Source organism: Suillus plorans (assembly GCF_016647745.1).
Source record: "Suillus plorans strain S12 chromosome Unknown HD556scaffold_4, whole genome shotgun sequence".
Lineage (NCBI taxonomy): Eukaryota > Fungi > Basidiomycota > Agaricomycetes > Boletales > Suillaceae > Suillus > Suillus plorans.
In genome coordinates, this window is record NW_024537388.1 from 810,555 (window position 1) to 827,321 (window position 16,767).

Here is a 16,767-nt window from a genome sequence, read left to right on the forward strand (position 1 = left end):
GCTGGAAGAACGCGAGAAAGCGATTGGGGCCGAGGTAGAACAAAGGTTGCAACTAGAAGTAGAAACCCTGAAGGCAGCAAAACAGGCTGAGCTCGCTAACATGGAGCAACAGTTTGCGAGACGCGGTAGGCAATGGGATACAGCTATGGATATGGACGCAGACACCACCCCCATGAGCGCTCAGCAGCAGGCCAAAACGCCTCAGAAACCACACTCCAACACTCCATCCCTTGATGCAATCAAAAGGATTAAGAGGGCACATGGAACAACGCGCAGGACGTGTCTGGTATCTGTGGCAGATGTAAGTACTAGACGTGGTCAAAACTGGTTTTGCACTCACGCCATAGCAGGACGATGACCCTATAGAAACGCGTCAAGAACGATCACCCATGGTCGAGCCAGAACCGCTGCAATCAGGCGATGCTTTCCCTATGTCTGCGATGGAGAATGCGGTTTCCAGAGGCGTAGAGGCGGCACTCAAACGCATCTTCATCAACAAGGATCTTCCAGCAGTCATGAAGCAGAGACCTCGAAGGAAAAGTAAAAAAATGCAGGACGATGAAGTTAGGATAGAAAGGGCTGCAGAGTTGAGCCATGAAAGAGACTTCCTTCTGGTGAGCTAGAACTTCGACACGAAGAATTCTACTGAGCGTGGAGCAGGATGAAGTCCGGCGTCTCCTCCGAGAAAAATTGAACATGTCTCAAGATGCAGATTTTTTAGCCCACGAGACAGCCGCTTGTGACATTGTGAACTCATACGAGCACGAAGATGGTCCAGGCCCTGACTACCAGAAACTCGCCTTTGATCTCGCAAATGGATCTAAAACCCCTTGGAATGCGAGGATTCTCGATTTGCTCCTTGAAGATTTGAAGGAGAGGAATGAGAAAGAGGGATGGGTAGTCCGAAGGTCGGATGGCTACTACAGAGAAATACTTGAGCATCGCTACAAGCGGCTGCGGACAATATGGAGAGAAGGGCAGGCAAAGGTCACAGCGAAGGGAACATTGGAAACTGGAGAAGAGGTGGAGAAGAGGTTGGTCGCACAGAGAGACAAAACTCTCAAATTGGTTTGTCAAGCAACCCGTCGACGAAATGTATGTCCACAATCTCGAAGTCGTTCAGATGCTAATGACAATGCCAGAAATATATGCGAAGAACAAAAGTTCTTCATCACGTCATTGAGTTAAAAAAGGATGAAACCGCCGAGGATCTCCCAACTTGGCAGTGGCTTCAGAGGCTAGTCAAGACGCTGGGAGACGATGGGATGAGTTCTGAAGAGAGCGACATCGAGAATGATGTGGAAACGGTACTCCGGGTCAAGAATATGCCATGGTGTCGTGAGGTAGAGAGAGAACTGAACATTATCGACCATCAGAGTGTTGGATGATGATATTTTCTCGCCCCAGGGTTCAAAGCTGATGAAAAGGATACGTGCGCCTGGTAATCCAAAGACTTCACGGAGCCCGATGACAGGATTACCCAAGGGCCTATACAATGGCGAATGGATTTCTGATCTTACTGAGCGGGAAGTTCAGAGGTTGGAAATGTCGAATGAGACATTTAGATGGATAAAAGTGATAGTAGCGTAATATGTGGTATAGGTAGGTAGGGCAATATATCAGAGGTTGACCGACGTGCGTAAAAGGCCTGAAAAAATCGCTGCCCCCTCCACTGTATGTACGGTGGAGGGGTTAACGGGATAGCTTGATCCACGCGATCTAAAAAATGGAAGGCGAGTCGATCGATATACGTGATGATGAGCCGCTGCTCCATACATGGTTGAGACATGAACGGCTGGATTGAAGACGTTAGACACTGGCTTTTGCGGACTGGACTGCATACCAAAGTTATGCATTATCGCCACACCCGCATGATCTAAAGGATCACCGAGCAGGAAACCAAAGAAAGATGTGATGTGCTCCATTGGGAGACGTCGTAGATGAGGTGCGGCATCCGATGTTGGCTTGAAGGTCGTGAGGAGGTGGTGGTTGAAATCCCAGTGGTCAAGAGCACAACAGTACATACCATCGTGCTCGAAGAAGATCATGGTGATTGAGAACGATGAGCTCGACGGTACATACTGTCAAGCTCGAGAATGTGTGGAACCATCATGATGAAGGTTCGAATATGGATGCTGGAACGAAAGTATTACATAAGCTATTTGTGACTATTGTGTATGTCATCGCCCGCCAAAGTCATAAGTCTTATGTATCCGGCCTGCTGCTTACTCCTTTCAACCTAACACAACCGTTTGTACTGTTGTGGTAGAAGTTGTTTCTCATTCTATGTGTCAGTGCAATTCTGGACTAACCTAGCACAACAGTTTGTACTGTTGTGGTAGTGCTTCAGTCTACTCTGCTATTCTACGGATCAACCAACCACCCTTTCCGATGACTACTACCAGTCTCAAAGTCTTTTGTCGTGATGACAAGGTCTACACCTCTCTCACCGCACATTCGCTTCCAGAAGTGATACCTCACCAGCCTGCCTGGGACCCGCGTGACCCCCATGACAGTTCGCCTGATGATAGTGATACACCACTCACCACATGCTGGGCGTATGCAGCTCGCCCGTGGCTTCCTCTTGTTCCTCTAAATCCTGACTTCGATGGACCGATTTTTGCATGCCTGAACCACTCCGCGTTTTCACTGCGAATAGAGGTTGATAGACAGGGCAAGTATATACTCCATCGCGACATCAGGGAGAAATGGCGCGATTTAGAGCAGAAATTGCTCTGGTGCCAGGAATGTTTGGGTGCAGGACTTCTTGTTCCATGGGGCACTCTATTTGCACGTGCTCCCACTAGTTATGGGTACCAAAGATCCCATGTAGACGCTAGGCTTGCGAAAAAAGTTGCATTGAGGTCGCGTAACTCATTTCTATGTACGTCCATTCCATTTTCATTACATTGCACGGTGGCTGACATACTTCTAGCAATCGTCGCTATATGTACATGGCACATCATGAGCCGCCGATATTGAGGTTCCGATTGTGCCTGGATATCTCTCTTAACCGATGACCCTACGTATCCCATCCCAGCTGAATGGGTTCTCGAGCTATCTCACTCATTTGTAGGGGATTTGTCGACTAATGTACCACGCACCGGGGTTTTTATATCTTCCATCTACTGTCCTTGGGAGGCACAATTACCTATGTACGAAGCATTCTCGATCCCAATCTGGGTCTGCTATGACGGCAACACTGCTGTCGACATCAAGTTGCATCATTACATCCCGTCCCCAAAAGCCATTGCCAATGCGATCGAGGCGCAGCAGTCGGGCCAGATGCATGCTGACAGCGCCTGGGGTCAGACACATGGGACGTGGGGTCAACCGGATAATGGAAGTGAGAGCGTCGTTGAATGGGATCAGGCTTGGAGTCAGAGTGGCCTCAGGTGGAATCTGGACGGTGGAGAACACCAGCTCATATCAGCAGGTCCTCAGCAACGCCTAGATCCTCTGTTTCCAGTCCCAGAACGACTCAGCGGGCAGAAGCCAGGAGAGGAATACCATGTGTTCTTTGCGCGGCGCTGCAAGGAAAATAAGGTGAAGGAAGCCAAGGAGACTCCAACTCGCCGGCAGTCACGTCAGAGCCGCAAGCATTCAGCAATGAGCCATAGTATTCCCGGAAAATCCAATATGGCCACGGTGTTTGAATGGCAACCCCAAGACAAATTCGACGGCTTTCTTCTGCGCATCCGCCTCACAAAGGCCCAGATATCAACGACTTGGGGAAACTATAGTCGATCTACTAGGATTTATGACTCATTTCATAATGAGTGGGACTTATGTGATGCGCTGGATCCTACCAGCACTCCCGATGGCAACTGGGAAGAGGATCATTTCTTGCCTGTTCCCACTCCTTCTGGTCCTCCTCCACCCCCGCCCCCTCCACCCCCACTATCCAGTTTCATGCAGGATATCGAGAACTACTTTGGTCATCATGAGGTTGCACCCTCGTCGAATTACACTAGTGGTATTGAACGTTTTGCCTCAATCCTTTGTTTCCATCTCGGATTTCAGCTCACAGCATCAACCCACACAGCTCGTGACAGATCAACCACGTTTGAACAGTGGATTCAGAGGACTACGTGGATTAACCTATGCAAACTCATCGGCGACTCAGGCGACGACGTTGAATCTGTTGCAGACGCACAGAAGCGCATTATCACATGTTTCGTCGGTTATCTTGTCACCTTACCCAGCTCTCAGTTGTCTCAGATACCGTCTGATCTCTGGGACTTAGGACCTGATACCTCCCTGTCGGCCTTGAATGCAAATATTCGAGTTTCTTATATCCATGTGTCCGAGCAGCAGCTGCTCTATGTCATCCAGCCGTGTCTATCACCAAGTCTTGTCCCCTGGAAACTTGTTGTCCCCGACGCTGCCACGGCTCTGATGTGCCTTCGCCGTGACTGGGGGTATGACATCATGGAGATTGCACGCAATCTTCTTCAAAAAGGAATAGCTTTCAAGACATTGCAGCCGATAGCAGTTCCACCTTATGCACGACACCCAGTTATGGAACTCTGCACATACTCACTTGGATACAAGCCCCCTACTTTCAGCGCTGTATATGCTGATTATGTCGTGTATGAGCAGTATCGTCACGAGTTTATGAATCAGCCTCGTGCAAGAGCTGTGCTTCTTCACGGGGGGCTCATATGCCGGTTAGCTTTACATAGCATTGGTTTTGATGCACTCCCGTCAGTTCTTGATGGCATCTCACGGGAAGCTGTTCCATTCGGCCTCATGTTGTCCATTGATGGCCAGACTAACTTCGACAACGAGTTGTCGGAGGAGGAGGTGGATTTTATTTGCGGGACGTATTACATATACGACAGTAAGTTTCTTGCCCCCACAGGCAGCAGCGCTTACATTTAGATAATTAGATGCTAGAAATGTAGGAAAGATCTCTTGGTGGCCTAGACCTCAGGCTTGGGCTACGTCTGGATTGAACGTGGGGTTCTGGTCCACTCGATGTGAACACTGGTTCCAGAAACACCTTGACAATATTTGAGACGGTGTTTCCCAAAACCGACATTTATCTACCAATGACGTTAATGGTCCAATGACCAACTCACAGTGGAAAACCTCTATCAAGTTCAATACGGGCATGAACAAAATGAGAAAGAATGTTCACGTGGCATGCTGCAGTTTTCTTGCTACCAAAGCAAACGGTAAGAACATTTTTCTGTTGTCACTTTCACTTGCACATTTCTGAGTTCCTGCTTAGCATTTACAGAGAATTAGCGCATTCATAGGATACATGTCAAAATGATTTGTATATATCTGCTGATTTGGAATGATTGTGTTTCACTCAATGCGCTCTGACTCGTAAATTATCTTCATGGAACATTGTTGTGACAATCTTTATTTCAGCCGCCACTGACTCTTCAAGGTGTATGCGCCCCCACCTTAATCATAATCCCAGCGGGCTATGAGTGGGCGATTGGTGGGTGATGGGTGGGCGATAATCGGGCGATTCATTTTGTCTGTGGACCAAACTTGAAGTTTAGTCATTACATTTTGTCACCGGCGTAAACTTCAAATTTTCAGGGGCGCCTAATTGTTAGACAAAACTTGATACATTGACAAACATGTAGTGACGGACTAAACTTCAAGTTTTGTCCAACATTTTACGTGATAATTAAGCTTCATATTTACACAGACGCTGAAAATCTGTTTATATTTCATATTTTCATTAATGTGTGATTGGTGGGAAAACGGTCGCGGATGCTTCATATTTTTGATTTCGCACAAAACGCTGCCCAAATTTGAAGTTATGTACCCATCTTTATGTCAATTTAAATTTTAAATATTTTCTTCACATTTTACACAACATATAAACCTCTCCTAAATATCAATAACCCCGATGTGATAGGACCACTCACCAGCCGGTATTCCCCGACTCCACGTTAGTGGAGACACTGGAAAGGGTTCTCTCAGACAGAAACATTCGAAGCCCTGCAAACGCACCCGTGGGTATGTGAATTTGATGTCGCTTAGTCAGTGGGAAAAAAGGATTGGATCCTTTGTTGATCGCCCAAACTTGTTGTCGCTCTCAGTATTCTGTCGCTGTCAGTATAGTATCTCAATATCTCTCGTTATTCCTTTGCTTTGTCTGCGGGACCGTACCACATGTAAGTGTATATTTTTCCATCTCCCTGATTTGTTGATTAATTTTGGTCGTCTTTCAGGGTTTTCATTCAAAAGTTGCCTTGTCGTTCGGCTCGTGTCTTGAAGGAAAGCCACTGCCCTCCTGATGACGAGCTCCATGCCGTTCGAGACTATCCAAATTATTATGATGCACTCTATTATCCTGAATACCATCTCGTATATTATGAAACACCTGAAAATTTTTGCATGTGGCTTAAAGCCTCTCTCGCCTCACACTCGTTGTCTTGTCTGACTTGTGACTCGTCCGGCTTTGATGGATGCATCTCATATGATGGTGTTTGTATTACTGTGAGTTGGCGAGATGCTACATTATCGATGTCTCTGAGTGAATTCGCAGAGGCTGGTTACCGCCATTGTGTAGTCTTTCGCAAGCTTGCTTCATGTGACTCACTGACGGTTGACGCTTGCTTGAACTCTAGAATACACGACTTTCCTAGATGGATGTACTACAGTGACGGTGTTGTAGAGGTGAATTTGTCATCTCTTTTTGATAAAGTTCTTCTTGACTGTGTATGCCGGCTCTCTTTACCCAGGGAGCGATCAAAAAAAAGTCGCTTGCATGCGGTGCTATCGCATTTTACATATACTAGGATGACATTACTCCGATCGGACGAAGACCGGCTGCGAGCGATACTCTCGAGTGCCACTGTACACGCACAATGTACTTCGCCACTCTTGCCTCTGCTGGCAACATATTTCAGCAGTTTATATGGGGATCGCATTTGTGACCTTGAGGATTCCAAGGGCCATTACTCTGCTTTATTGAACACTTACGATCTGCGTGGCACAAGGGTTCAGTCTCCTGACGTCCGTGACGAGCACGGTGTCCGAATTCATGTCAGTGAATATAAGACAAAGCTTACGGAGGGCACAATTGTGGAGTTGGAGGTCATTCTGAAGCTGTAAGTCCTGATTCGTTTTTCGGTTTCCGTCATTATAATATTTCGCAGCTGGACCATTAAACCCCGTAGCAACAATGCTTCCAACCCTCGCGATGCAAACGGCTCCCGCATTTATCAGATGATGCTACAGCATATGCAGCTGCTGCCATGTGAGAAGTACATGCAGGCTGCCTTCGTCAACTCGATCAAAGATGGTAGGGAGAAAAGGAAGGCTACCAATGAGGCATCAGAGGCAATGGGTCAGTCGGCATCAGGAAAACCCTCCCAGGGAAAAAATGTTATAATTTTTGCTAAAAGTTCTAATTTGGATAATTCTATCTAATCACAAGAATTAGGAATAAAATTGCTAGAAGACGATAATGTGGGATGCAAATATCACAAAATGTCAAGAATTACTTGAATATACAAAAAGTGTATCTATCTAAATACAAATTCAACCAAAAATCACTACAACCATCCAGAACTGTGGGACGCCCCACCCGATCCCAGCAGCCACCAGTGTTTAGCGCACACGCCCGGCGCACGTCAGCGAATGCTGACGTGGCTCGAACATGTGCGGAGGACACTGGAGAGCGCCAGAAGAGTGGAAGGAGGGCCGAGACAGGAAGCATGAGATGGAGGGTAGGATGTAGTGTAGGGCGCAACTCGCCGCGTGAGTGGTGGTCGTAGTAGCATGCTGCAAGGTTAAAGATAGTTATAAACGAGAAAAAAGAACATGCGCACCTGGGACAAGCGGCGAACAACTGAGTAAAATTTTGTTGAAGTTCATCATTTGCACATATTTGTTTCGCTCACGTGACTGTTTGGTTGATATCGAACCATTTGTTTGGCTCGCATGACTTTGGTTTGAAAACTTTTTGAACTTCCGACGTCGATCCCTCATTCCTCAACGTTCAACGTCGTCAGCCTCAACCATCAAGCTGATAGGTATGTCTTAGGTTTTTTAAAAAGTTCTATTTAACATTTGTAACTACAAACTAGGTAGTTCATAGTCGTCCTTCTGTGCTCGTCGTTGGATTGTGAGTGTGTCGGTCCTTGTTCGAGCAAGAGCCACGCTGATCCAAGTCGTTGTTTGCCGTTCGCAGTGGGTGAGTGCGTCGATTGTCGTTCAAGCAACCGCCACACTGATTCCTGGACACCCATGCCCATACCCGTACCCTTATAGTGGGTAGTCACTCGTGTCGTAACTCATCACGCTTGCGGTCTCTATTGTAAATTGGTGAGTATTATTTCATCTATATACGTTGTATGGACTTTGCTGAGCGGACATCTCGTTTCTCTTCTCTTTGGTAGCATCAGCGTCCGCGTCCAAACTCCATGCGTGCTAGTCATGGAGAAGGATGACACGGGTGGTGCGTCATCTTTGGCTTCTGCATTGTCCACGCTGTCCTTGGCTGCAGCGCCACAGGGGGGAAAGACCGTTTGCAACGTGTAAGTTCTCATTTGTTGTTCCTTCTATATTCGTACCAATCTCTTATATACATACAGATGCGGCCTCTACTATAAGCTTCACGGCTCTGCTCGTCCCATTAGTATGAAATCCGATATTATTCGGAAGCGCTCTCGACATGACACTCGTGCGCAGCGCTCCTCCCTCACCGAGCCCCCAAGCGCATCTAACACGCCTGGCACTCCTTCCGTTATTAGGGAATAGCATGGGTATCCTCAACCCACGTGGGTCGTGGGTGTGGGTACCTCTGGGGTGTGGGTGGGGGTCTGTACTTTGGGTACCCATACCCCTACCCACACCCTGGTGGTGGGTATGTAAGCAAACATGACTTATTTTGAAACTTAGTAACACACATTAGACATGAACCTTAAACTCTAAAACTAAGCTAATATTGGACATGAACCTTAAACTCTAAACCTAAACACAGCGCCCTTACGATCATCACAGTATGGATCCCACATTTTTCTCAGGCGCTGCCAAGCGTATTAAAAAACTCACGGACAAAGCTAAAGCTGCGCTAGACGAGAAGCAGGAAGGCTCAAACAAACGAAAGAATAATGAAAGTGCTGCTACTAGTACACATCCCAAGAAGGCCAAGTCAAACCAGGCAGTAGTTCGTAACGAGGAAGAAGAAAGTGTGTTACATCATGATGCTATTGTCATCAGCGATGACGAGGGAGCGGGTATGAATACTGACGAGGACAAGGATGAAGTGAGTGCGGATGAGGAAGAGTGTGCGGAGGATGAACTCAGTAAGGCCGATTTCACTAGTCCAAGTAATACAAGCTCATATTAGCTAAAGAACAGTTAATGAAGGAATGGATCTCACCGATCTATGCTTTTTTTGACCCTACACCTGCTATAGAGTCCATTGATGGCCGTCGTGCACATTCCTTCAAATGTATGGGCAAGGGATGCAAGGTTACGATTCGACGCTTCCTCGACAAAAAAGATGCACGATCCACGGGAAATATGCGGAAACACGTCAAGTCCTGCTGGGGCGATGATGTATTGCAAGCTGCTGATGAAGCCAGGAATGCAGACGAAGTTCGGACCAAGATCGTCGCAGGATATCTGAAAGATGGATCAATTACAACCGCATTCGAATGTAAAGGCAAGGGGAAGGTCACTTACTCGCATCGTCAGCATACCCGGACTGAGACAAGGTAGGATCACAATGAGACGGAGAATTCTTGTGGCTGATATAGTTGCATTCAGAGCCGAACTTGTTCGTCGGGTTGCGGAAAGCCTACGGCCATTTGACATTGTCAAAGACAGGGGATTTCAGTCACTTATGAAGACAGGGAGACTGGAATACTACATACCATCTCCATCGACTGTCTCGCACGATGTTAGATTGGTCTTTGCGAAGACAAGACAACGAATTGCTAAAATGATAAATGTATGTAGATCAGTTGGATGCAAGAGGAAGACTAATGAATCTTACCAGGAATACGAGGGCAAACTCAATTTTACGACGGACGGATGGTCGTCTCCAAACCACCGTGCCCTTGTAGCATTCTCGGCACATCTTGAACACAAAGGTGTGCCTTTAAGTTTACCGTTAGACATTATTGAGGTGCTGAAAGTAAGTACTCGACTCACCGAGTTAGAGAAGGACATCGTGCTAAGACACTATCAGTCCCACACGGGGGAGGAGCTTGCAGCGGCCTTCGAACAAGTGCTGAAAGATTATGGAGTAACAAGAAAGGTCAGCACACAATCCCTGCATATACTCACAGGACTCACCAAATGATAGATCCTCGTCGTCACATGCGATAATGCGGCCAATAATACTGCCATGCTCGAAGAGATGGCAGTCATACTCCCTGACTTCGGTGGTACAGCAGCCCACACGAGGTGCTTCCTGCATACGGTCAATTTGGTAGCAAAATCTCTCCTTCGACAGTTTGATGAACCGAAGAGCCGTGATGACGACCACGAGAAGAGCGATGATGATGAGCCGAATGTTGACGGCCACAGTGAGAACGAGCGAATGGATTCTGATGTACTGCCTGGTGATGACATTGATGGGTTTGTTGACGAAACTGAATTCTTGACGCATGACGCGCGCAAGAGCCTGCAACAGAATATTCGTCCAGTTAAGCTGGTACTTGTTAAGGTCTGTACATTAGAATAAATCGAAAACATACCTTAATAAACATATCACACAGCTTCGGAAGCTCGCATTCAAGGTCATTCACTCCACGACAAAACTCCTGCCCGCATGGCACAACATCCTTCGAGAACAGGGAAGGCCAGTCACCAACATCCCACGCGATGTGGCTACACGCTGGAATTCCACGTTTGACATGCTTGCATATGTCTTGAAACACCGAAGAGCAGTTGATGCGATGACACAGCAAAGGGACTTGGGTTTGAGAGATCTCGAGTTGTCGGATCATGAATGGTTAATTGTAGACCAGCTGCGAAATGTTCTGAAGGTGCGTGGTGTTGGTGTGTAGTTGTTGTTCATTGTTTACTAATGCACCAAAATGGAATTCTAACTAGATTCTCAAAGACGCAACTATGTTTTTCTCGCGGTCAACACCCAATCTCCCTACCGTCATTCCAGCAATGGATTTAATTGACGAAAAACTCACACTGTATTCTAATAACGCCGACTATCAGCCCTCAATTTGTGCTGCCGTTGGACTTGCTAAAAAAACCTTGGATCGCTACTATCAACTCACGGACCATTCTGAAGTGTACCGCATTGCTATGGGTAAGTGCTCTGTTGCAGTTCAAGTAGTCTTGCTCACTATCATTCAGTGCTTCACCCCCATCATAAACTCGCGTATTTCAAGAATGTGGGGTGGGAGGACGACTGGATTCAAACTGCCGAGACACTTGTGAGAGATGAGTTCAGGCACTCGTACTTAGTCACACCAGATGCCGACTCTGACGGTGACGATACAGACTTGATTGAATCTTCTCAACAAAGCGCCATGGTGAGTTATTTTGTGTAAGTTAACTTGTATACTAACTATAACAATAGGACAATATATTCGACAACATACCTGCACTCGCACCTCCAAAACCGACCGACCTTGGTGACGAACTCGACCGCTATCTGAATGCCGATGTGGAACATGTTGATGATCCCCTCATGTGGTGGCATGAGCACCACGCAACATTTCCTCGACTCTCCCGCATGGCATTAGATTATCTGACTATTCCTGGTACGTGCCAACCTTTTTTTCAGTTAAATTGATATCTAAATTTTGACTAAAGCTACCTCGGTCGACGTTGAGCGGCTTTTCAGCCGTGGACAGCTCATTCTCTCCCATATCCGTTCCCGCTTGAATGTGCAATTGACTTGCGCGCTCTTATGTCTTGGCTATTGGAGCCACTTAAACCTTGTCAAGACCGAGGACGTAATGTCTGTAAGCATGCTCGCTGATGTGGAGGGTGAGGAGCTGGAGCTGGAGGATGGGTGGGATCGCATTATCATCAAGTAGCTACTACATTTGTGTGTATCTCGTAGTTTTTTGACAATTGACAGTACCCACCCATGGGTATACCCTCAGTGGGTGATACCCTGGGTGGGTTTGGCCTCATACCCACCAAAAAACCCACACCCACAACGTGGGTGTGGGTATATCGCGGGGTACGGGTGGGGGTTGCGCCGCTCGTACCCCAGGGTTCACCCGTGCTATTCCCTATCCGTTATGGAGGAGACAGTTTCAGAACAGGTTCTGGTGCGACAAGTGCAGGTACTTTTTCGTCTTCGCGGCGCAGCAGCATGGACTCGTCTGTCCACACAGTCGACGTATTTGCGGTCAATTGTAGCTATACAGTAATTACTTTTGTGTGTATATTCTATGTAATCAAATATCAGATGTTTATTAGTCTTTTGTTCTTGTAACATTGCCTGGGATGTGTGATCTGTGAACCAACATTTGTAATAACGGCTTCTGCAATTCACCACAATTGTGTCTAGTATCAGCTAATTCTTGATAATTATGCAAAATTTACGAGGGGGTAAGAAAGTCCTTCTAAACTACATAATTCTCCTAATTCTCCTAAAGCTGCTAATTAGACATAATTCTTGGACTTTATCAAAGATTATCGAAATTTTGGCCGGGAGGTTTTTCCTGATGACTCGCCGGCCAAAAAAGGGTCTTTCTCTGCTGGAGTTGGAGACGAGCTTGAGTACATGGAAGAATAGACTCCATGACTGGGTGTTCTGCGCTCGACACTTGTATAATCAGTCCGCGAATTGTACCTTTTCTTGATATTCTTGCTCGAAATTTGTACTCTAATATTCGTGAGAATATATGTCTTCTACGTGATACTGTCCATTCGGAGTCGGGGATTGGCGCACAGGCGCCGTTACGATTGGGAATATCTCCTGGATACGTCGTCGTCAAGCTGTTCTGTGAGTCAGGATAGAATTCCCCTGGGTAGGACCTCTCGTGAACAATCGCTCCAGGCACTTCTATTGACATGCCAAACTCAGGTGAAAGCAGATAGGCCAGTGAAATCGCCCACTATTCAGACCTCCAGAAGACAACCTATTCTCAACCAACGAGCTGCTGTTGCACATATAGTCCACGATTCCCTTGATTGAGATCCCCGAGCGTCCATCATGTCTTCCGCTACCGCTGAAATGAAAAAGACGTCAGCAGTAAGCCCCTGCAAGACAATACAAGGCCATACCAAGGAAGTTACAGGCGTTGTACACCTGCCCGGTGGGCAGCGCATCATCACATGTTCCCACGACAGCTCACTTCGACTATGGAACCTGAAGAGCGGTGCACAGATAGGTAGCGAGTGGCGAGATGAAGGGGATGAGGCAGCAATAATTGCCATGTCGTTGTCTCCAAATGGGAAGACTATTGCCAGCGGAAGCAATGACGGGGCAGTGAGGTTGTGGGATGTCGAGACGGCGAAGGTTGTCGTCAAATGGAAAGGACACACTTCTTTCGTGCAGTCAGTGTGCTGGAGTCCAAATGGTGGGCAAGTTGTGAGCGGATCACACGACGGCACGGCAAGAGTGTGGGATGTGAAGAGCAGCGAACCAGTCAGAGGCCTGAATCCAATCAAGACAGGACACAAATATGTGTACGCGGTAAGATACTCACCTGAGGCATCAATGATTGCCACAGGAGGATATAACGAAGAAATACAAATCTGGGACGCGAAGACGGGCGAGCTGCTGTCCATGATCAAACTCGATCGATCAGTTTGGTCCTTGGCCTGGACATTGGAAAAGAAGCTTATTGCCGGGTTGGGGCCCCTCGATTACTCAATCACGATATTCGACACTGACACATGGCAACAGATAATCGTTCTGGAGGGTCATACAGCTTCTGTCTACTCCCTCACTTTATTTCCCAACGACCGCCTCCTTGCGAGCACATCCTGGGACGGAACAGCGCGTCTCTGGAATCTTAATACAAACCTCCAAATCGGGCCACCTCTTCAACACAAACATAACTCCACTTGTGCGGCCTTCTCCGCTGATGGAAAGCTGCTATCCACTGCAGGTTGGGAGGATAAAAATGCGTACATATGGGACATCCAAGACATCCTCAAAACAGCTGGCCTAGAAGATCTCCTGTCCATACCTGATGTGAGTGCCAACTTGACTCCAACTCGCTACCTCATTCCTAACAGGCACAAAAATCCGAACTCAAAAAGAAGGCATGTATCATCTTGTGACTTTTTACATAAAAAGTTGAACCCAAACAGGAGCTGCCTCCATTATTTCGCTTTTCAAGGATAAAGCACATTTCTCTCTCCGAGCCATCGCAGGACATAGAAGGCAATTCGTTTTTGGAGGTATGTGGCGTGTTCGTCAACCTCGTCAATCATGATAGTGACGTTGACATTCCAGGCTGATGCTACACAAGGTTTCAGCCAGTTCGGGGAAGATGAACTTTCACCAGGATTTTTTGACAGTCCGCAAGTCGATGCTCATGTGGGTCACCAATATTTCTGCCAATTAGTTCTTGTCCTGACCCCTTTACTCTCAGTCCCCCGCAGCACTTGGTGCCCGTGTGAGGTTTTCTGCATTACTTGGTCGCTTTCCCTACCTCCTTCACCGTTCCGAACCCAATCAAGCGACAGAAACTCAGCAGCCTCCAGTGCCTTTGGAGTCACGCTCGCGTGTGCTCTTCGACCGCCTATCCTCACTCCTTCATTCTCCGCCAAATACTCATGAGATATCTGAACCTTCGCAACCTCCAATGCTTTCGCGATTAAGTCCCCGAGTGCTCCTTGGTGACTTATCCGAACCTTTTTCCCGCCCTCGAATCTACGTCAAGGAAACAACCGAACCTCAGCGATCCAAAACGCCCCGGAGGTCACGTCCAGGTGCACTCATTGGTCCCTTGTCTTCACTCTTCCATTCTCCACCCAATGCTGATGAAGCAATTGAACTTCAGTGTTGCCTAGTGCCAACTACGTCTCATCTCAGTTGTCATGTCAACGATGTTGCCGCGATGCGGGACAGGGAGGTGCGTTTTTCTTGCATGTATCCTAATTACTGGATCCGACGATTCCTGTGCAGGTGTTAGTTGTTGCTCGTCGGCCCGAAACTGCTAGTGAAATAGCCAGGCGCGTCAAGAACCCTAAACCATGGGTTCGTGTGGTATTTTTTCTCTGTTGTGTGTCTCCAGGTACCGACGACGTCACTAGCAGCACATAAACACCTATTTTTTTCATCACTTTAGTTCTTTGTTTCCACCTGCCTTATTATCATTGTACCAAATATCATGTATTTCTGCGCGTATTGACACACCAGCGCATGTTTCTGCATGAATTCCAGTCAACTTGCATGTAGCCTAACTTCACGCAATACTATGTACATGTGTTGATGTTAAAGTGCCATGTACTTCGATGATAATCATTCCTACATGGCTAAATTTTTCATCGTCACATACCGCCAAAGCTACGAATTGATTCCGAGTCATACTCTATTTCCCGTCTGATTATGACAGTCGTGCAAGGCATTGATCCATTATGCTGAACCCATAGGATTATCAAGAAGTACTATAGTCACCTATGTACGGCGTTTAGTCTCTCGTATGAGCTCATTGGTGCTTTCAAGTGAATTCACATGGAAGAAACATACCATTCGATCTATGGTTGCAACGCTGATAGACAACAGGCTTCTAGGCTAACCGGCACGGTCAAATTGTGGTCATCGAAGATATCAAATTTCAAAGTGCAGAGATATTGTATACCCTACCGACTTCATCTCCATCTCTGTGTTGATAAGTATATCGTATCAAATCAACCTCCGTGTCTTCTCGATTTTCCATTCATCAGCGACGCGTCTTCGTGGACAGGACTCAATGAGAGTAATGTATCCGTCCCGAAGCTGCCCTGTGAGTCAGGATTGAACTCGCCTGGGTAGAACCTCTCATGAGCAATCCCTCCAGGCACTTGTATTGACGTGAAAGCAAACAGGCCAGTGAATTCACATACGATCTATACCTGGCAAAAAAACCCATTCTGATCGAAATATCCAACGAGCTGCTCTCGCGCACATAGGCCATGATCCCCTTCATTGAGATCCCCCCCGAGCACCCACCGTGTCTTCTCCTGCTACTGAGATGAAAAAGACATCAACAGTGACTCCATATAAGACGATGCGAGGTCGTGCCAGCCATTTAACCGGTGTTGCGCACCTGCCTGGTACATAGACGTAGTGAGATTATAAATTATAATAAGGCAGGAATAAGAACCGTGGCATTGTCCGCGAATGACAAGATTGCTGTTACCGCAAGTGAAGGAGGTCAGTGGGATGTCGAAACGAAAAAGGTTGTCGTCAAACGCAAAGGGGACATTGAAGTGGTGAACTTGGTATGCCGGAGTCCTGATGGCAGGCAAGTGGTAAGCAGATTATATGATGGGATGGCAAGAGTGTGGGTTGCGAAGAGCGGTGAACTCGGAGTCGAAGGTCTGGATCCAGCAGAGACCGGATACAAGTGGGTGTATGCAGTGAGCTCACCCGAGGCAAGAATGATTGCGACAGGAGGGCAGGGACACGACCTGCTTTACCCACGATCAAACTCAAATGTTGTGATTGGTGTTCGGAGAAGGCTGAAGCTCATTGCCGGTGGCGTATGAGGGTCACGAATATGGGGCCATCAAGTCCATCACTTTATTTCTGAACGACCACCTCCTTGCAGGTACATCATGATTATACATATGGCATGTCTCTAGAATCTAGACACGAACCCCATATATAACCGGACCACCTTTACAACACGCGAATGGCAC

General features: G+C 47.2%; 5 protein-coding genes across 5 annotated transcripts; all 5 read left to right on the forward strand.

The window, feature by feature from the left end:
• Positions 1–666: 666 nt before the first annotated feature.
• Positions 667–1,253, forward strand: HD556DRAFT_1199017 (uncharacterized protein; the record flags this gene model as incomplete). Its single annotated transcript, XM_041296342.1, has 2 exons — positions 667–1,095; positions 1,143–1,253. Coding segments are annotated over 2 exons (540 nt in total), but the record flags the coding sequence as incomplete, so codon positions are not given.
• A 3,268-nt stretch (positions 1,254–4,521) lies between these two features.
• On the forward strand, positions 4,522–5,020 carry HD556DRAFT_1226810 (uncharacterized protein; the record flags this gene model as incomplete). The annotated part of the gene is made up of 2 exons (XM_041297114.1): positions 4,522–4,847; positions 4,900–5,020. 2 exons carry the CDS (start codon positions 4,522–4,524, stop codon positions 5,018–5,020), a joined length of 447 nt encoding a protein of 148 aa, XP_041166197.1.
• A 968-nt stretch (positions 5,021–5,988) lies between these two features.
• On the forward strand, positions 5,989–8,736 carry HD556DRAFT_1484364 (uncharacterized protein; the record flags this gene model as incomplete). Its single annotated transcript, XM_041308676.1, has 6 exons — positions 5,989–6,468; positions 6,518–6,537; positions 6,600–7,082; positions 7,131–7,321; positions 8,411–8,513; positions 8,571–8,736. The coding sequence occupies exons 1-6, from the start codon at positions 6,367–6,369 to the stop codon at positions 8,734–8,736; spliced, it is 1,065 nt and encodes a 354-aa protein (XP_041166198.1). The 5' UTR covers positions 5,989–6,366.
• Positions 8,737–12,405: 3,669 nt separating this feature from the next.
• HD556DRAFT_614383 (uncharacterized protein) lies at positions 12,406–12,974 on the forward strand. Its single transcript, XM_041311092.1, has 2 exons — positions 12,406–12,913; positions 12,968–12,974. Exon 1 carries the CDS (start codon positions 12,498–12,500, stop codon positions 12,768–12,770), a length of 273 nt encoding a protein of 90 aa, XP_041166199.1. The 5' UTR covers positions 12,406–12,497; the 3' UTR covers positions 12,771–12,913; positions 12,968–12,974.
• A 1,000-nt stretch (positions 12,975–13,974) lies between these two features.
• Positions 13,975–15,341, forward strand: HD556DRAFT_614291 (uncharacterized protein). The gene is made up of 7 exons (XM_041311090.1): positions 13,975–14,110; positions 14,155–14,181; positions 14,250–14,319; positions 14,375–14,458; positions 14,514–14,853; positions 14,925–14,996; positions 15,050–15,341. Coding segments are annotated over exons 1-7 (630 nt in total). The 5' UTR covers positions 13,975–14,108; the 3' UTR covers positions 15,085–15,341.
• Positions 15,342–16,767: the final 1,426 nt, after the last annotated feature.